We start from the raw sequence: 22,193 nt of genomic DNA on the forward strand, positions 1-22,193 counted from the left end.
CTTTTGCCTTAGTCTCCTGTGCGTCTGGGTTACAGCTTATAAAGCTGAGTTACAGCTTTATTTGATTCCATATTCCATATGGAATCAAATTAAGATTTTGGGGCTGGGGATTTAGCTCAGCAGCATAAGTGCCTGCCTTGCAAGCGTGTGGTCTTGAGTTCGATCTCCAGTACTGATTTAAAAAAAAAAAGATTTTGTAAATTAGACATAAAAGCATAAACTGTAAAGGAAGGTATTGATTAATTTGATTAAAAAAATCATTTAATGAAAGATGTGATAAAATATTAGTAAAATATACCAAAGAGTAGGAGTAAATATTTATAATGCAGCTAATAGTTCTACATTAAAGTTTAAAAATAAATGTACATGATGAGAAAAAGATGTAGCAAAATGCACAAAAAATATGAACATGGACTTCACATTAAAAGAAACCTAAGTTGTCAATAGCTGGAAAAAAGAGATTCTGTAAACATGGATGCAAAATAGAGCCCAGAAATATATGGTACATGTGTGTAGTCAAATGAATTCGACTGGGTGGCAAGATAGTCAATGAAGAGAGGACAGTCTCTTTCAAAAAATGGTGCTGGAGAAGCTGGATATCCACGTGTAAAATTTAAAAGGAAATAAAGACCTAAATGTTAGATTCAAAACTTTAAAACTCTTAGAAGAAAACTCTTAGAAGAAATTAGGCAGAATCTTTACTACACTAGATTGATAAGTACTTTCTTGGATACAATATCAAAGGCATAGGCAATATTGTCATTAATCTTGCTCAAGAGTAACTCCCTGTTGCTTAGAAGACACTTACCCCATTCTTTCTACTTTCTGAAGCAGTTCTGGAAGTTCTCTTCCTTGTTGTTACTTTCTTTACTGCAACTGCCTTTATGTCCTGAATAGATATAAAATGTTTACTTTTTATGGTCATTTTGGCTTTAGTGAAGAGCCAGAAGTCACTTGGTGCCAGAGCCTGTGAATAAGATAATAAGACACACCCCATAACGTTTTTATATGGAGTGATTAAAAAGTGGTGAATGTTTAAATTTTTTAAATGTATTATAGTAAAAGATTCACTCCTATTAATCTCCTTTAAAAATTAAATATTCATCTTAATATTGGTCACCCCCAGTATGGAATGGAATATTACTCAGCTTTAAAAAGACAGAAATCTTGTCACATGTTACAATATGGAAAAACCTGGGGAATATTTTGCAAATGAATCCGGCAAGTTGTTGCAAGTTTTGTATGCTTTGATCTGGGAGGTCTCTAACGTAGTCACATTCATAGAAACAAAACAGAAAAAATGGTTTTCAGGGCTTGAGAAGAGCGAATGGAGAGTTTGTGTGTAACATACAGAGTTTAATTTTAGGAAGTTTGAGTTGTAGAGACAAACAGTAGGGTTTATGAAACTAAACATATTTAATACCACAGAACTGTGCATATAAAATGGTAGGTTGGTAAAGTCTATATTATGTATCCTTTTTATTTTTTTATTTTAAAGAAGATAAAACTAAAGAAAATAAAACAAAGCCAACAAAAACTGATCAGTGTAAATGATATAATACTTCAGAACAGTAAGAAATCAACAACAGTTACCATAATGCCCCTTGCTGTCTTCAAAATAGTTGCAGATACCTTCAGGCATAGTAAAAATCAAGAAAAATAGAATAGAACCAATAAAAAACAAAACAGTGAATGCAATAAAGGACTTCAAAACAAGACAATAGTAAACCCAAAATGGCTGCCATAATGTATCTTGGTATCTTTCAAATAGCTGCTCATGCCATTGGATATAACAAAACAAAACAGAACAAAACCCAACCCAACAAAACAATGAAAATGATACAGGACTTCAAAACAAGCCAATAGGAAATCAACAATGGCTACCACCTTCAGAAGTAGATTCCCCGCTAGATGCCACACTGCATACTGCTATCCTCTGAATGATCAGACCACCGGCCCTAGATCTGCAAAGTTAATGAAACACCAAGGACCACAAACATCAGACTGCATCTCACCTCCGTAACTGTCATCACAGCTGTATTTCTCTGGATCAGCTGGTCACTTAGAGCAGGGGTTGGGGATATTGGCTCTTCTGATTTGCCAGCCTGCACGCTGGAAAGGGCTGGGTTCTGGCTGGCCTGCCGCCAAGTGGTGGCCTGCACATGGCATTGGTTCATAGAGAGGGCTTGCTTTCTGATGAATCCTTGTTCTCTACCCCTGCAGTCCATAAATGATGCTGACTCCTATTACGTACCTTTTAACAAAATAAATCATTTAAAAAGGAGGTGGGAGCTGGAGCATTTCTTAGTGATAGATCATCCGTGAGGATCTGGTTTCAACCCCCAGCACTACAAAAGAGAGATACTCAGCTATGCAAATATAATGAATATACAAAATATAAAATGAGGCATAATTTTATACAGGTGCCAGCTCCAGGCAAGGATACAGAATAATGCGCCCTGCCTCATAGTGCTTGTGGAGGTATGGATTGTCATGGTGGCCTAGTGGTACACTACTGTTTTCCCTGCATTGAGACTGTGTGCTAGAATCCACAAATTGTATCTGCATATTCCGTATATATGTATACATAACTTATATGTATATATTCACGATTGTCATCTCACAGTTTTTCATAGATTCTACGTGAAGATGCTTATGATAGCATTGATTTCAATAATAAAAACAACCACCATGTATATCTAAAGGAGAGTGGATAAATTGCAGTATTTTTATATAGTGGATTACTATGTAGCATCAAAGATAAGTTATAACAACTGTATAGCTGAATATATAACAATAAAAATAAGAAATAAATAAACTGTAATTGAGTGTAAAGAACCAAATTTCTGAAGGCAAAGTGGATGTGACAGCATTGATAAAGTTTAGGATGCCAGAGGTATACTGTGTATTGCCTACTGCTTTTGTTTCACATCTCTCAAGATGATGGTCATCTCCATAGAGAGAGAACAGTGGAATTGGGGGAGTTCAGAGAACATTCTTGGGATACCTGCCATTGTTGGGTTGCATGGGAACTCTAGCTCTGAGTCCTCGTTTTCTGTGACACCTCATAGGTGTCTGGTGCAGAGTTGGGGCATGCCACATTGTCCTCTGCAGCCCAGGCAGGGCTACTTGTTTCTTTCTTCCTTCGTTAATTTACTGTGCATTAAAGTAACAAAGTGGGCACTTGAAGTCCCTGTGCAAGCCAGTATCTTCTAGAATAATTTACTGGTAATGACTCTTCTCAGTTCCATGTTCATCATTTTGTTACCTTTATTTTATGAAAAAATAATATATTTTTATAGTGCTTTTTAAATGTTTTATGTTTGTTTTCTTGGTATCATGCCATATAAAATTTTAGCAACTTTTCTTTGTTCTCAGTTTTGTTTGTAAAATCCATCTATGTTTGTAAGTGTACCTTTAATTTATTTTCTTTGCTGTATAGCAGCTCATTACAGGAGTACTTCAAATTTTGGGGGGGGGGGGTTCTTTTTCCTTTTTATCAGTACCAGGGATCGAACTCACAACTGCCTGCTTGCAAGACAGGCGCTTATGCCGCTGAGCTAAATCCCAAGCCCCTTAGTACTTCAAATTTTATTGATGCATTTTCATGTTAAGCATCTGGGTTTTTTAAGGGTTTCGTTTTCAGAGGACTGCTGCTGATACTTTCTTGTCTATATCTCTTGAGAGCTTCAGCTTCTCATATCTATGTCTGTAGCATGTGTGTATATGTGTACATATACATGTGTTGGATGTGTGTGTGTGTGTGTGTGTGTGTGTGTGGAGTATGTGTGTACTTTTGCCTGTGAGTACTTATGCTTTTGGGTGAGAGCTTTTGGGTGTGAATAGCTCTGAATTCATGCAGTTACAAGTTCATGGACATAGCATCTCCCTGTGGCCTGTGGCCTATGGCCTATGACTTGTGGCCTATGGCCTATGACCTGTGGCCTGCGCTCATTAGCTCCTGTGAATCCAAACATCATCATTTCTCCTACAAGGGAAGACAGTGTGCCAAAGAACAGTCTCAAGACCTATATGTCCCTCTAAAATTGAACAGTTACTTTAATTCTTTTAATGGGGAAGCACTGTTAATCCTTCTTTCCAGTGGCTGGAATTTTGTTCTCAAACACTGGAACTGTTTGTAATTGATCCTAAAAGAATGTGAGGGCCTGAGAAAAGTCTAGCTAAGTAAGGCAGTATCCTCCTTTGTTGGGAGATGGTGGTCATGTGTCTGCTTAGGCTGGGAAATAGTAGGTAAGGTGTGAGAGAGTCATCCTACTCACAGAAAGGAGCTTGACCAGCCATGAGTCAATGGCCTATTACTGTAATTCAGAACAGTTAACTCCTCTATTTTATTGTAGACCTGAGGATTAGTTATCAGCAATACTTTTAGCTTTCCTATTCATTCATTAGTACACTTTTCTATTCATTAATATACTTCATTTTTAAAAAGTAACCAGAGTTGAAAATGTTTTATCTGTAGAAACAATGTAATGCTGTGTTATCTTGGAGTGAGATATGAATTACACAATTCTGTGTCACCTTTGATAAGTACAGTTGGCCATAGAAGGGGCCCCTGGTTCTTGTTCTGTGATCTCTCTTCCCATATTTGTTTTGTTCTAGCAGTAGACACTGCAGCTGCTTCCATGGGTGCCTTCCCCAGGGGTGCATAGGCAGCTCCCACCGTGGTTATTAACAGCAGTACTGTCGGAAGTCACTCCAGTAGTTTCACAAGTTTGTCAGCAAAAGGTAATTTTAGGTTATTTATCTCGAAGTCACATCCAAAAAGCATCTGTCTGTGTGTCTCCTCCTTTTATACTACCTAAGAAGAAAGTGGTGCTCCTGTGTGTTCTTCACTGCTAAGTAATTTTATTTGAGTTTAGAAATTTGTTTCCTGGAAAAGGAGCCATGTACAGAAGGCTTCAGGTTAATGATATGTGTGTTTACTGCTGACTTCAAAGTGGAAATGATAGATTACTGGCTGGCTGATTTGTTTGCAAATACCAAGTAATAGAGGTGTTTCTAACAGTAGCTTTACGTACCTTCCTTGTTGGTGCCTGCCCTGACTTAAAGTACCCCCTGAGCCTTGGTGGCAGCTGGATCAAGAGAGTGGGCCTATACTGGACACATACTTGATTTGTGACTGAGCAGCATTTGCAGATGTGTGCTTTACCTCCCCAAATAGGAGCAGTAATGTACCTTAGTTGTTCTGACTCTCCTGTTTTGTAAGGTGGGTCTGGTGGTATCACATTTAGCTCCAGAAACCAAATGGAATGAGTGGTGTAGGTCGTCATTTATCACATTACTATACTCCAGCTGACATTCACATGAACTCAGTAGTTCTCTTAACACTTCAAGTGGACCACACCCACCCCATCCTCAGCCCCTCCCCCCAAGTACTATCTGGGGAACCTTGATGTTTCTTTAACTGTTTCTAGGGGCATTAAGAGCTCCTGCCTTATGATAGAAATATAGTAATGAGTGCATTGCTTTTCACTAGTGGATAATTAAACATCACTCATACTAGTCAGTTTTATAAATATATAAAAAGTATTTTGTTTTCAACAAAAGAGCCATGGAGTCAGTGTTCCTAGATATGACACACATGCTGTTGACACACACCCAGGGGCAGGAGCCCAATGAGCCAGGAGCTTCCTGTCTGCAGACTCAGTATACAACCAGGTGTCCCAGTGTCCTGTGATCGACAGGCACCCTGAACATATTGATGGTGTGAGTTGAGCACTGGAAAATTGGTTTGAACTTTGACTTTAAGTATGCATTGGAGGAGATTATAGATTTTGTGACTCACTGAATTGTTTCTGAGATAACATTGGCAGTTTGTTTTCCATTTACTTATTAGTAAGCTTCATAATATCATGTTGGCTTTCTCTCACATAATGGGGTGATGTTTAAGTGTCTCCAGAGGCCTTTGTCACATTTTTCAGTTCTTTCTTCATCCAAGGCAAGTAGAGAGGATCTTTTGCAGGGGTGCTATGATGAAGCAGACATTTGATTCATTCTGGAAGAAGCTCAATTACTCTGGACGTGTGAACTGTGACCCTTTCATACTGAGACACCAAACTTTACTTTTCCAAAGAAAGCAAGCCAAATATTGACTGCTCTCACTTTCTGCCATGATAAGTTGGTGGTTAGGCAGGGATGTACCTAAATTGACAGGCACTCTGTCATTGTCCATAGTGAGCCATTTCGAGTATCAACCCAAGAATACACTGTGTTCAGGTACATGCAGCTTTAAGACCTGTTGAGATTATGCCATGATGTGTCCTGAGGCCTGAGATGTGGAAGTGCCTGAAATCAGACAGGTGTCACTGAGGCAAGCCCTGAGGGTCCAGTGTCAGGTCATATAATGTGCAACTTCTTCCATACTCTGGCTTTTGACTGAGAACAAAGATCCTGTCTGCTGTGTTTTGGACCCACCTTTGAGAGGAGAGAAAGCATCTCTGGAACAGTGGAGTCACTTTCCCACAGGCACCCTGTGTTGCATCTTTATTGGGCTATCTTCATTCCCCAGGTTCCCAGATAAAAGATTCTATCATGAGTCTGTTGACCCAAGTTGCTTGTATTGGATGGTGGTCAATCTGCAGTTATGTGACTTCATCAGACACTTGTGAGTATGTGTGTATGTATGTACACAAGTACTCATACTGTGAGCCAGAACCCTTGCCAGACTGTAATGTACACTTAGACCTCAACATAGCTATTGCTATGTCCTGGTTTCCTACTGCATTGCAGTTTGAGTTATATACCCTGTGTCCAGGTATGCAGACCTTGCTTCAGTGACTAAGTAGTGTCCTCTTGTTTAATATAATTGTACTTGGAGTATGTGCTTTTCCATAGCAGGTGCCAACTGCTTCATCCTAGGGGAACACATAATTTTCTAGTGGGGCATTTCCTGACCTTAATCTAGCTCATCTTCCTGAGTCCTACAGATGTGACCAGATATAAGTAGGCATAGGAAAGTGTACCTTGATGGTATCTGTTGGCCCATTACCACAGGGTAAAGGAGCTTGGCTGTTGCTTTGTGAGTAGGGAGAAGGAGGCAGAAATGGGTAGGTTCAATGGGAAGCTCTGGACTATTCCTGAGACTGAAATGGACACAATGAACAGAAGACTATGTGGGAAGATGGGTTGGTAGAATATAAATGGACAAGGAAGGAACAGATAGACAGTGACCCATAGGACATGCAGTAGAGAATGGACACCAGGCTTCACAGTGTAGAGGTTGCCATGAAGACTGATTTGGGGGTACATAGAGGCCATGAAATGCCAAGAGAAGGCAGTTTTGCCTACATTGTAATATATACATTCACTTGTATATATTGTGATACATACACACATTGTGAATTGTGATATATACACACATAAGAGTGAATTATGGAAAGATGAACCTCAATCTCTCTGAGTGGTCCAACTCTGGATAGGGCATGGCCAACATATATTTCTTCTGACAATGACATTTGCTTCCTGTCCAGATGAATCAGGCTGTGTTTGTTTGCCATAAATCCAGGACAAGAGATAATGGACACATGTCAGTTTTTGGATTTTGTGGACCCTAGTGCAGTGAAGCAACCCCATCACTGATGGTCCTCCATTCTTTATGGTGCTGGGATTACAAAACTTGGGAACTTTCCTCATAATAATGTTGCTAGATTATGTTTTCAGTAGAAGTGCTTACAGAAATAAGTACTACAACAAGTTTTGGTCCCTTCCGTGTGGGTTTAAGCTTGTGTTTTGTGGAAATTTAGGATGAGGGAAAATTGTATTCTCAGCCCTCTCCATGTCACAGATACCTGGAGAACCCTGGACCACTGACCTGCTGGTTGCTCTTTGAGTAGGCCCAGTTATGGAGATGGTGGCCATTCCTGGGGTTTCCTGTTCTTTGGAGACAGTACAGGCAAACTGAAGAGATGACTAGGGACACAGGGCTGTGAGTCTGTGGCAGTGGCTGAACTGGGAGTCACCACAGTCCCACCTGTGTCCCTATAATCTGCCTTCAGCCAGTTTAGAACATTGGAATGGCCATTTTGTTTCCTGCATGCCCATCCCAGGTGCTGAGTGGCTGTGTGTGAGCCAGCTCACGGCTCCAGACTCCAGGACACCAAAATGTGTGTATGTTGGGTGTGTGTGTGTGTGTGTGTGTGTGTGTGTGTGTGTGTGTGTTTGTGTATACTATGAAAGACATTTGGGACCATGGGGAAATGTATTGGGGCTTTGATGTCAGGTAGCATTTGGTACTACTGTTGATTGCTGTAGTAATATGGTTTTGTGGTTATGAAAGAAAGAGCTTGTATGAGGAGGCTCACACAGTGTGTTTAGGAGTGAAGCATCATAGGGTTATGGCTCTGCCAGAAACAAAGTATACACAAGCATTTGCAAAGATACAAATCTCTCTCCTATGCTTCCAGTTGTCTGAAGACTGGACACTTCTCAAAATAAAAAGCTGGGTTTAGAATCTGGTGATAGCTGGGTTTTCTCTCAGGGCTCCCCCATTCACAGTCCAGTCTTCCTGGCCCAGCCTTGTGTGGACTTCTTATGTCTTCTGTCTAGGAGTAAATCCTACAGAAGTAGGGCTTTTTGTTAAGTTGGGACTATAAGGGAATAATATGCAGATGGTAAAATTTATCCTTTTAGGGTACAGTCTAGTGAGTTGATAAATGTGTAGTTTAAAAAATTTTTAATGTGTACAATTTTGTAACATTGACTGTGGAAATTCCTGAGGACCCTTATTGAGGTTACTAGATTTAGTAAAATAAAAACATAATGAACACACATTTTATATATGTGTGTATAAAAATTTTGTGTTAAATTTGAATTTCAGAACAGCAACAAGTAGTTTTTAGTACAATGTACCCTGCCCTGCTGGATCCCCTGATCAGAATGACATGAAGCATCACTGTTATTTGTTCACTTAATCTACACATGGACCAGGTTTAGCGTTTCCTGGGCACAGGGCTTTACGCCAGTTCTGAAGAATGAAGAGGTGAAAGGGAAGGGGAACTGAACAGAGAATGACCAGTATACAGTGGGTCAGTGCTCAGATCTCATGCCACATACAGCTACGAAGCTGAGGGTCAGTGCTCTGGAAAGGCCTAGTCCAGCCATGCCCTGTATTTGGTGTCCCAGTTTAGTTCCACACCCAGTGCTGGTGGTGGTGGATATTGGCAGGCTTTCTGTGGTCAGCCTTTTGTGTCAGTGATTGTGACTAAGTTACAGTTGGTTAACTTTACTAACCTGAGAAGATCCTTTAATCTGATCAGAAGCTTGCCTAGGAGTCCTCCAATATGAGCCTCTGATCCTGTCTCTTTTTTTGCTCTTACAGGCACTAGGAAGCTTTTATTTTCTTCATGAATCCTTAAAAAACATCTACCAGTTTGACTTTAAAGGTAAGATTCTATACCATCATCCAGTATCTTGTTCTTGGTGATGAAGGTTGGCTTCCATAGTTGGTTTGTTTTGGTATCTTCTACCCTGTGTCTTTTTTAAAGTGCCTATTTAGTCTGTTACTTGCATGCAGTCACTAACTTGGGACCTCCTGTGAAAACCAGGCTGTCTAGCTTCTCTGAAATGGGATGCGTACCGACTCTGGCCCACTTTCCTAATCACATACCACATGCCAAGCCACTGCAACTCTTTTGCTGCAGGATGCCCAGTTCCAGGACTCTGGCTTTCTTACAGGAGTTCAAGGGAGAGGGAACAGTTCTGTATCTGTATTACTGTCAGAGGTGAGGTGAAACAAAATGACAAGAGAGCATATAGACACTCTTCATTTAATGACTAAGTTTCATTCCTGGGAGTAGATTGTTAAGTGAATTAATTGGTCACTAAATGAAGAGTTGTATATAGTATGTACATTACAGTATTTGGGACAAAGAAATGGTCAAAGGAAACTCCAACTCGATCCCCATGCTCTTATTTGCATAACTTTATGTGCAGTACTAAAATATATAACAACATAAACTATAGTCTTACTATACAGTACAATCAATAAAAATTGCATTATTTAAACAAGATGTACTTTACAAAGCAAGACATTGACATGCCATAAACAATGTATATAGAACTGTACAGAGAGAGAGAGAGATTAAAAAAAACCCCAAAGCAACAAAAAATAGGTTATAAGATTGAACAGTAAATTTCGGTGGTCCAAAAAGTTGTTAAATGTGTGGATTATTATTAGATGAGGAACATTTGTATTTTAAAAACAGAAGTTGATAACACATTTTTGTGGCCATGAAAAATGCTGTCCTTCAGTTAATAACTAATGTTGTGGATCTGCACTATTTTCTCAGGGTGCTCCTGCTGAGACACCCTATCCTGAGCCTTGAGGGAATCTGTTACCTAGAAGAAAAACATTTCAGTGTGGACCTGCAAGTGTTCTAGGTATTTCTGTGTCACTGTCCACTCTATCTTCTTGTCCTTTTATATGTGAACCCTCCTGAGTTCCATGAGGTGAGCCAGCTCACCTCAATTTGAAATGTCATTAAAGTTGTGGTAATTGTGGATGGCAACTAATTGTGTCAGTTGGTTCAGATTCATTGTTTTTGCTCACTTGGGAGCCTCTTGAGCAGTCTTGTCTACACTAGCTGAACAGTAATCCCATCAGCATCTTGATGATGCGCAGGATCCTAGGCAGCAGAATAATTTTTCATTGCCCTGTTGTCTTTGGGTTTTTTAAACACTTAAATACCAGCACCTACTGTTCTCACCAAGGAAGAAGGTCAGAACAGGATAGCCAGCCTATCTCTTACATCTGTGTAAACACCAGTCTGCAGTCTACTGTGTCTTCATCAGCAGACGTTTAGACATAGTATGTCTCAGGTGCGGCTGGGGACAGAAAGAGGATTAGCCCCTTGGAAGTTTATATGATGAGCATGAAAGAGTTTTTAATCCATAGAATTTTTCTTTGAGAGATCATTTATATACATACATATTTTATTAGTAAGTGAAATCAACCATGATATACCTTGCTAACCCACAGTTTATTTAAAGCAACAAGTTAGATATACACTTCACTCTAGCAAAACCTTACTCAGGATCCTCCATATAATGAACAGTGACAGATACAGGGCAGTAGTAGACAGTGAACAGCACCTGTTTGGGATGCTGGATGTGTGTTCTTAAACACTCACAGTGGCCTAGCAGATGTTGTAGCTGACCCTCTGCAGCTATGTAGTCTTCTGAATCTCAGGCTGGGGTCACCACTCCTGCCCTCTTCTTCTGGTTAGAGCACAGCAACTCAAGAGTTTGTGATAAGTTTGAATAAATTTTTAAAAGTAGTAGCCTAAATTTGTAAGAAATTTAAGAAGTACTCAGAGGTACAGATAAAAAAGATGAAAAGATTTCTAGTTTCTGGCCCAGCATAGAAAGGGTTTAGAGAATGGCTCCCATTCTCACAAAAAGAGAGCTAAGCAGACTGCAAACAGTTCTTCTCAAATTCTTTTTTTTTTTTTTTCCTTTATTCTGGTACCAGGGATCGAACTCACGACCACCTGCTTGCAAGTCAGGTGCTTATGCCACTGAGCTAAATCCCCAGCCCCAGTTCTCTGTTGCTCTGAACAGAGAGGTGGGCTAAGGCCACCACTTCCCGGGAGCAGAAGCTAGCTCCTGCTGGATCTAGCCTGATGAAAAACATTTGACAGCAACTGACAAGTGCTAGAAACTGAATAGACTATCCTGGAAGAGAAAAACTCTTGGGAACCACATAATTGTAAGATTTACTGCTAGGAGACCCATCTCACAGTCAGGGCCAGGCTATACCTTTCTTCACAGGGTCTGTCCTCAAGGAAACTGTCACTTGGCCCAATCTGCTGGGATCTTATCAAAGCTCACCTACCCAGGAAAAGGAGATGCCCAATCCTGGCCTCTCTGGTCTTCCTGACTCACTAAGGTGTTGTGAAATTTTTAATGTCTATTCACATTATCCATTTGTTGTCACATATTATCCATTTTTTACATTAGCGCCCTTAACATAATTACTTAGTTATCTTACATTCCTAGCCTAATCATTTCTAAGTCTGTGCCACATCTGTGTCTAGGTTGGAGGTTGGTTTGTCTCTTTAGTTTGCATTTTTATCTTTTAGAATGCCTTGTAATTTTTGTTAAAAGTACAATATGAATCTTTGAAGAGAAGGAAAAAAATATAAGATAGATCAGCCTTTAGTATGAAGTTTCATGGGGCCTGGGCAGTGTCTGCTGTCTACTATCATTGAAGGTGCCATCAACTACAATTTCCTCTGTTGGGACATTGTTCTTATTCTTATCCACTTAGTTATCTGTGGATCCCCTACCCCACCCTTGGGTACTTGGAATCAAACTCAGAACCTTGTACTTGCCAGGCAGGTGCTGCACCACTGAGCTATATCCCTGGCCTTGTGGATTTTCTTTGACATACCTTTTAAGGTCTGAGCTTTGCAGCTCTGTCAGTTGTGGCATCTTATTATTAGAATGGAAAGGAAAGAGAAATAAGAATTTTTTAAAAATGTCCAAGAACTGTGGGACAGTAACACAAAGTGAAAGGTATGTGTTATATGTCAGAAAAAGAAAACAGAGAGTATCGAAGAAATACTTGATGCAATGATGGTTATAATACATCAAAACTCAAAACAGACACCAGAGCAATCACCAGATCTTGAAAGCTGTAGGATCGCCAGTAACAAACAGGATAAATGCCAAAAGTCTGCACCTTGTCACATCATATTTTATATTGAAATCGTAGAAAATCAAAGACAAGGGGCTGGGGATTTAGCTCAGCGGCATAAGCGCCTGCCTTGCAAGCAGGCAGTTGTGAGTTCGATCCCTGGTACCGATAAAAAAAATGAAAAAGACAAAAAAAAAAAAAAAATCAAAGACAAGGACAAAATCCTAAAAGAAACTGGAGCCCATGAGTAAGGAGTAGGGAAACATCTTCTCTACAATGGAATAAGGATAAGAATTACATTGGCCTTCTTTTAGAAAGCTCACAAGAAGAGATTGATGTGAAATATTTGAAGCATTAAAAGGAAAGAAATATCAGCTTACAATTCTATATTCAGCAAAATTGTCCTCCAAAAATGAAGGATAAGCAATGACCATCAGGCAGACAAAACTCGAGGGAATTTGTCACCAGGAGACCTGCTTTGTGGAGAACACTACAAGCTGGCTTTCAAGAGAAGAAAATGACACAGGACAGAAACTAGTTCACACCAAAAAGAAGAGTGTGGGAGGAGAATAAATGAAAGTGAAGTAAAATAGTTTCTTCTTCTTCTTAATTGATCTAACAAATAATGTTTGTATATAGTAATAATAGAAAGCTGTATTGACTAACTGTAGATATGGAGACGTGAAATGGAAAAGCAGAAATACTATAAAGAAAGAAAGAATCAGGAATCCTCTGTTACAAGAAACCTGAACTACTTGTGAAAGAAGATAGTGTTATTTGAAAGTGAGCTTGTGTTAGTTAAAATTCTGTATATATTATATCTCCATGACAACCACTAAAGTTTTTTTTTAATAAAGGAACCAGATAAAGTGTTCAGTTAAAAATTAGAGAAGGCAGAAAAGGAGTAGAAGAAAATAGAAAAGTTACAAATACAAAGATACAGATGTGGTAGATGATACCCCCAGCTGTATCTGTGATCCCTTTAAATGGGAATGGTCAAAAAGACAGAGACTGTTTAGAGTAGATAAAAACATCTGTGTAGTGCCTACTAGGAACCCACTTAAGAAACAAAAGCTCACAAAGATCAAAGAGAAAAGATAGGGAAAGCTATACCATGCGAACACTCCCAGAGCCACAATAACTATATTACTTTCAGATAAAGCAAACTTTCGAGCAAGTTATTGTCAAAAGAGAGAGACACTGCATAATGATAAGGGACTAATTCTCCAAGAAGACATAATGATCCTTAACATTTATATGCTTAACAACAGAGCACCAAAATACACAAGACAAATGCTCAACCTGGGGGGTAAAATAGAGGAACTTTTATTATATAGGAGACATCAATTCTATTGTCAGAAATGGGCAGATCCAGGAGACAAGAAATGAGTAAGGATGTGGTTGAATTCAACAGCACCCCCACACAGCTAGATCTAATTGTCATTTATCTAATTAATCCAATAACAGCAGAACATATATTTTTCTCTAGCTCACATGTAACACTCTAACATGGCTCATACTGTCCGCTTTAGTACATACCTTGACAAATTTAAAGAAGAGAAACCATACAAAATGTGATTTTGAATCACAGTAGAATTAACCTAGAAAGTAATAATAGGAAGATAACTGGCAACCCTTCAAATACTTGAAATACTGCATTTTCAAGTACATTTCTAAAGAACACATAGGTCAAAGAAATCTCAAGAAATTTTAAAAATATTTTGAAGTAAATGAGAATATAGCTTAATGGAATTCATGGGCTATTAACAAAAGCAATATTTAGAGGAAAATTTATAGCATCAAATGCATATATTATAAAAGAGGATAGTTCTAAAATCAGTAGTTCGAGATTCTACCTTAAAGTAAAAGGAAATTCATTGCAAAGTTAGCAGAAGAAAAAAAATGAAAAAGAAATAGAAATCAGCAAAATTGAAAATAGAAAATCAGTAGAGAAAATTAGCAAAACTGAAGTTGCTTCTTTGAAAATATTTAATGCTAAAATATTGTTAAAATATTTAATGCTAAAAATATTTATATAAATGCAAATTTATATAATGCTAGCTATACTAATCAAGAAAAAAAGACGTAAATTATTAATATCAGAAATGAGAGGGATTATCACTGCTGATCCTATGGACATTAAAATTATAATAAAAGAATATTATTAAGTATCTATAAATTTATTAACTTAATGACCAGTTTCCTAAAAGATACAGTCTATGAAAATTTATGCAAGGAGGCCTAGATAAAACAAATAGACCTTTAGCAATTAATGAAATTAAATCAATAATTAATTAGCCTTCTGGAAAAGGAAGCATGAGATCTAGATGTGCTTACTGATGAATTCAAAGTTACACTAGTTCTCTATAAGTCCAGCCTGGAGGTAAAAGCAGAGAGGCACTTTTCTAACTCACCTGTGAGGCAAGTATGGCCCCTAATGCAAGACAAAAAACATTGCAAAAAGGAAAAGCTAAAGAGTAGTATTTCTCATGAACATAAAAGGCAGAAGTTTTCAACAAAATGTTAGCAAATTGAATCCAACAGTGCATGAAATTACTTTGCAATTTATTCCAGATAGGCAAGCTTATTTGAAAATCAGCTAACCTAGTCCATCACATCACAGACTATCTTAGTTCACTGTCCTACTCATTGACACAAAATACACACCCAACACTCACAACTTAAACAAGAGGTTTATTATGGCTCACTTTTTCAGTCTATGGTCAGTCAGCGCTAGTGCAGAAACAGCAGAGTGGAAGGGCCTTGGAGGACAAAAGTTGCTCATCTGATGGTATCCAGGAAGAAGAGAAAAGAACCAGGAACAAGAATACACTGTTCCAGATCACACTTTCAGTGATTTATTCCAACCAGGCCTCACCTCCTAAAAGCACATTTGGCTACTTAAGTTATTAGTGTGAGTGGATCCTCTGATGAATATGATATCTTCAATGATACATCACCTTCCAAAAGCCTCACTCTGAAGACATGAGCCCTTTGGGAAACAATTTTTTTTTTTAAAAAGTCTAAATCATAACATTTTACCCTGGCCCCCAAAAGACTCATCTCCTTGTTTTTATGCAAAATGTATTTAGTCCATTTTTAGGAGTTGCAAAAGCCTTAATAGTCCCAGCACTGCTAAAAAGTCCAAGTCCAAAGTTGCCTCTGAGACTCAAGGCAAGCTTTGAGCTGTGAGCCCCTGTAAAAATGAAAAAGAAAGTTAAACACTTTGAACATAAGTGGCACAAAATAAACATTCCCATTCCCAGGAGGGAATGGGCACAGAGGCTAGCAAGGAACCAGAACTAAGCAAGACCGAAACTCAGCAGGGCACCATTACATCCAGGGGAAGCTCCTAGGTGCGGATGTGGTGAATGTGAGCTCTAAAGGGCTTGGACAGCCCTGCTGTTACAGCATTGCTTCTTGCAACCCTCATGGCCTCTTTCTTGCGAGTGTCTTTTCACTCCCTGCCTGTGGCTTTTCTCAACAGATGTTCCATGTTCCAGCCGTCTTCAACTTCCTTGGGTCTCCACTGCACTTTCAGCTCTATCTCAGTTTTATGCATTGCCCTTTCAAGGCCACACTGGTTAGCCTCCCAGGCTTTCTGAAATCGGAGTGAAGGCCTCCAAGACCCATAACTTTTCATTCCACGTGTCTGTTAAATCAGCACATGAAGCCAAGCTCCAGCAATAGTCAGGCACATTTGGACTATAACTACAGAGAACCCTGAGTGTCCAGATGGCTGAGCCCTGTGAAAGAATCTCAGACAGCTCTTCTCAAGCAGGCAACCTTGGGTTCTCTTCTCAAATGAAAGCTTTACAGCTTTATACCCTTTAGCCTGCAGAGAATAGGGTTGTGCCAATTCTCAAGATATCCCCAGCCATCTTTCCTGTTGTTCTGATTGAAGTATTTAGTTTCTTTTTACATGTTTCCACCAGTTTGAATTACTGGTGGTATGTGCATGACTGTCCGTCAGGCATCTTGAAGCACTGATGGTTAGCTATTTAGCACAGATGGTAGAATTAAAAACACAGTTGCCTGGCAGGGTGATATACAAATTATGGCTGTATCATGAATATGGCAATGCTAATCTTGAACCAGTTGTGCTGTCTGTGGCTTCAACTTTTCAGGCACTTCTTTTCTTTTGCAGATTTTTCACATTTGCTGATTTTCACTGCCGATCTGGCTAAAATCAGCCAGGAATAACCTAGATCATAGCCTGAGCTACTGTGAAATTTTCCCTACCAGACTAATTTTTCAACTGTCCTTAATCTCAGTTTCTCTCAGAGTCTCATGACATGGGCAAAACAGAAACAAATTTTCTACTACAGTGTGACATACATGGTTTAGTCCAACTTGCCAGTGAAGTAATTGTTCCCAACGGAAACCACCTGAAGTTGACTTTTCCTGTCCGCATTTCCCTTAGCATCCTGATGTTCTGAGCTCTGATCATCCATCAGGCATGGTTTATAACCTTGTAATCCTTCTGTACATACCTATCCAAAAATTTTCTAAATTCTTCCCACAAACCAGTTTCAAGTACTTCTGAACCACAGGGTCAGCTGTAGTCGCAGAAACAACCCTACTCATGGGTACCAAAATCTGTCTTACTTTCTTGTTACTAGAACAAAATATCCAACACATACAATTTAAAGGAGGAGAGGTTTATTTTGGTTCACAGCTTCAGTGGGTTCATTCCATGGTAAGTTAGTTGCAAGGCAGAAATAGCATGGCAGATGGGGATGGTGGCTAAAATGCTGCTTAGATCATGTTGGCCAGGAGACAGAGATAAGTGGGGAGCTGGCAACAAGAATATACTTTTGCAAGTCATGCCCCCAGTGACCCACATCTAACCAGGACTCACCTCAGTAGGTATAAAAGCCAGTTTACCTACTGAAGTCATAGTAGATGAGTCCACTGATAAGTATAGAGCCCGCGTGAGCCAGTTACCCTCTGGTCACCTGAGGTTGGGGGTGGGGCGAATGTTAATCTAAACCACAGCACAGGCTAAATCATATTGTGTCAGTAGATACAGGAAACACATTTTACAGAATTCAATATCCATTCATGGTAAAAACTCTAAACATACTATAAGTAGAGGAGGAAATCTCTTAACTTGATTTTTTAAATTTACAAGAAAATCTATAGTTGATATCAAAATTAGTAAGAAATTAGAAAACGAGAGACTTAGAGAAAATATCAGGAGCAAAACAAGCATGTCTCCTCTCAACTACTTCCATATATTAATGAAAGTCTTAGCTAATGCATAAAGACTAAAATAAATAAAGGGCATATTTTCAGGATGCAGTAAGAGTTAGAGCTGTCTTTTTTCTCAGATGAAATGGTTATCTATTTAGAAAAATCTCCAGTGGTAGGAATAAGCAATTACAGGATGAGTAGTTAATGTATAAAAGTTAATTGCTTTCCTGTGTAATTTGAAGCGATGGATGAAAATTGAAATTAAAAAAAAAATCTACATAAGCATATATTAAAAAGGAAAGTACTTAGGAATATTCTTTAATAAAATATGATTTGACAGTAATATCTCTGAGGAAAACTACAAAACTCTGATGAAAGAAGTCAAAGATCTAGATAAGTGAAGAGATAGCCCATCTTCATGATAATACTATGGTTGGAATGTTTGTGTCCTTCCAAAATTCATATATGGAACTAACAAGGTGATTCTATCTGTAAGTAAGGCCCTGGGGAAGTAACTAGGTCATGAGGGCCCAGCCTATGAATGGGACTAATGGCCTTTTAGGAGACCCAAGGGAGGTTGCTTGTGCTGCTCAGCATGTGAGAACATGAAAGATACCACCTGTGAGGAATGGGCCTTCACCAGACACTGAATCTACTGGCATCTTGATCATACTCCAGAACAGGAGAGAGTAAACTTCCGAAAATTAGGAAGGAAATATTGTCAAGATCTCAGTTCTTCCTGATTTGACTTGGAGTTGAAACATAATCCCCATCAAAATGCTGTAAGTGACTTTCATATATATGGACTGATTATAAAGGTTACATAGAGGAAAGAAATCCCCAGAATTGGCAACACCAAAAATACTGAAAAAGGGCAAAGTCAGAGGGTAGACACCCCTGGCTTTCAGACATTCTCTGCGGCCTCCCAAGTAAGGGTGAACAATGCACATCATTATAGTAGAGTGTTGTCAGCAACCCAGAAACTCAGCCAGATCAAAGGAACTGGTCTGAAAAGGCTGTGTGGTGCAGAGGTCCATTCTGCCAGGGGCTGGGTGGCAGGGTGTGTGTGTAAATCTATAGATTATAGGGATTTTTTTTTTAAGGCAGAGAAACTGTTCTATATGATTTGTGACAGTGGAAATGTACTTTTATGCATATGTCAAAAATGCATCTAATATACATCAGGAAAAGCAAAGCCTGAAGTAAACAGGGAATTTCTGTTGGTAATTATGTATCAGTTCTGATTTTGTTATTTTTTAAGAGAAGAAGAAAAATAGAAATAAAACAATTTCAAATCAGGTTATTAGGAGAGTAACAATACACTGTGTATTGTTATTTTCATAATAGTTACTCAGAATACAATATATAGGCATGAAATACTGTTCAAGTAGCACAAGTCTTTTTTTCAACTAATGAAAAGAAACTAACTGCATAACTAGTTTAACTACCCTTGTATATTTATATACCCCCCACTTTTTTTTTTCTGGCACCGAGGATCAAACTCATGACCTTGCGCCTACCAGGCAGGCACGTATGCCACTGGCTATTTTTCCCTTTTCTGTTCCTTTCATTCCCGTTACCCCATCAGTTTTTCTTTTCCTTTGAACAGTTTCTTCTCAGTTCACAATACTGTAAATTTTTGGATCTTTCTTACTCATTCAACTTCTTACACTAGTGAAACTACGATTTTTACACATTTGGGTCTGATTTATTTTACTTAGTATGGTCTCAAGTTGTATCCATTTACCTATAAAAGTCTTAGTCTTACCCTTCTTTATGACTGAGTAGTGCTCCATAATATATCTTTTTTTTATCTGTTCTTCAGTTGATGGGCATTTGGGTTGTTTCCAAGATCTAGCTATTACAAATTGTGCTGCTATAAACTTGGGTACACATATATCACTGTGGTATGATAACTTTAATTCTTCTGGGAAGATACCCAAAAGGTATAGCTGAGTTGAATAGGACCTCTAACCCTAGGTTTTCAAAGAATCTTCACACTGATTTCCCTAGTGGTTGTACCACTCTACACTCCCACCAACAGTGGAGAAGGGTTCCTTTTTCCCCACAGCCCCTAGAGCATTTGTTATTGGTTGATTTCTTGATGGTAGCCATTCTTTCTGGAGTGAGATGGAATCTCAATATTGTTTTAACTTGCAACTCTCAAATGACCAGTGATGGTGACCATTTTTTAATATATTTATTTGCCGTTTTTATTTCTTCATCTAAGAAGTGTGCCCATTTTTGGCATCTTTGAATCTGGGGAGTCTGATTTTTTAGTTCTTTATATGTTTTAGATATAAGCCCTTTGCCTAAAGGACAACTGGCTATAATTTTTTTCTACTCTGTGGGTTGTCTTTTCACTCTGTTGGTGATTTCTTTGGTGGTGTAAAGGCTTTTTAATAGGGTAGATGGTTTTGTTAGTTTAGCCTCCTTAATTCAGAATTCAAGGAGTAGGGAAGCTGTATGTGGGTAGGGCAGGAACACACGGGAATGTTCCATTTGCTGCTATCTGTTCTGTAAATTTAAAACTATTCTAAAAACAGTGTATTTTTAAAAAATGAAGTCTTTTAGACTTCAGAGGGAAACAGTATTCCCTTGGGTTTCTTACCAAGGCAAGCATAGGGCTTTTCCTGCAGCCATCACTACCTCCACATCTTTATTTTACGTGAGACACACTGCTTTCCTATCAGTGTGTGCTGTGGCTCTTTCTGCACCTATGCATGTATGTGTGGTGTCTGTCATGTGATGGGCATCTTTAGCTGAGTGACCAGGCCTCTAGGAAGGCTGTTGTGAAATTTCCAGCTCTCCTCTGAAGAGCCCTGTACTGAACACACTTGAGAGTGGATGTTTTTCTTCCATTGCAGGAGCAGGTGAAACTCAGTCCATGGTTGGTACTGACCAGGCCTCTAGGGGAATGTAGGATAGACATTCCCCAGCTGAAGGTCAATGACTGGGTGTCCAGAGAGTGGTCAAGCATTTCTGCTTAGCATTGTAGCAGTCAAGGCTCTTGCCCCTCACCCTCTGTTCTGTGTGAGCTGGACCTGCCCAGTATTGTTGCTGTGGGGATATATGCAATAACCAGACCTAATCACTGGACATTGGACTGTGACTGTTAGATAGAGGGAGCAGAAGCCTTCATCAGGGATTAGAGGTTTGTAGAGATGTCTTCTGGTGTCTCGGGCAAGGCACCCATACTCAGGCTCAAGACATGCTATTTTGGATACCATGCTCAGGGCTCTAGGCCTTCCTTTCCCTTCTTGCAGTTGCTATTCTGTCCTCCCAGTTAGCTATCATGAGATGATGGACTCCACTATCCTTCATGCTATTGTGCTTTTTTGTCTGAATCATCATCCTTCCTGCTCCTCACTGCCTGTTCTAGCCATTCCATCAAATCCTGGCCTTACTCAGGGAGTAGTATTCACATGGATGGGGTTCTGCCTGACCTGTCCCAGAATGATAGTCTCCAGGCCTGTGCATCATGAAATCCACACCAGGTCCCATGTCCATATCCTTACCCTTTGTCATGTTGTAATATCTGGACTAGGAGCTATAATGCTCGGTGTTGCCCCTATAAGGGTGAGCCTACAAGTAGAAAGGATGTGTAAGCTGGGCCTCTGCCAGTGTCTAGATGTCCAGGAGAAAGTTTATGAAGATTATGGTTGAATAAGGGACAGATTGGGGTCCCAGATAGCAGCCTGGCTCCACACCATGGAGCCATACCCCAGATCCTGTCTCAATTCAGAAGGGACCAGGTGTCCAGCTGTGCTGACTCTTCTCAAATGTGGGTTGTTACTTGGACCATCCCCAGCCCAATTCCGCCAAAGTACCATGTATCATAAATACTGTTCCTCTACAAGGATGTATGAGCATTTGCAGTAAGGGCATCTGGGGTTAAGTGCACCTCTGCTCTGCTTATTGGCTTAGACTGTACTTGAACCTGTGTGACCTTGTTCTCACCTGAAGGGAGCTATCTTCACTTTCCCTGAGTGAGGAAACATGGCTGTGGTGGTTTTGGATTCAGAATTCAGCATGTCTGAGGCCTCTAGAGGTGATTTCTATATCTGAAGAATGTAATCAGTGGCAGTGTAGGTATGGTTAGTGCACAGCTCCACATCTGGGGATGGGCGCTGATTGCTGTTCTTTTCCATGTTTCATACACAGTGAATTGGCAACATGATCTCCTCTGGGCTGTGTGTGGGGCTCATGCTCACCTCCTCAGCATTAGCATTTTGGTTTTGCCTGGGGTTTACACCTCTCCTGGTATGAGGAGAGCCCAGCCCTGACACAAAACACTGCATCTTTTAATCTGCTTCTGATGTCCTGCCATGTCTCTAGAGTA

The 22,193-nt window shown here is 39.5% G+C and overlaps 1 protein-coding gene across 1 annotated transcript in view; it reads left to right on the forward strand.

The window, feature by feature from the left end:
- Inpp5a (inositol polyphosphate-5-phosphatase A) overlaps positions 1 to 22,193 on the forward strand; it is a 241,932-nt gene that overhangs the window by 151,952 nt on the left and 67,787 nt on the right. The window contains 1 exon segment of the mRNA XM_063245014.1: positions 9,338 to 9,401. Coding sequence (XP_063101084.1) covers positions 9,338 to 9,401 — 64 coding nt within the window.

This window comes from Cavia porcellus, unplaced genomic scaffold (assembly GCF_034190915.1).
Source record: "Cavia porcellus strain 051 isolate PalLab524CR breed Dunkin Hartley unplaced genomic scaffold, mCavPor4.1 scaffold_2, whole genome shotgun sequence".
NCBI classification, from domain to species: Eukaryota; Metazoa; Chordata; class Mammalia; order Rodentia; family Caviidae; genus Cavia; species Cavia porcellus.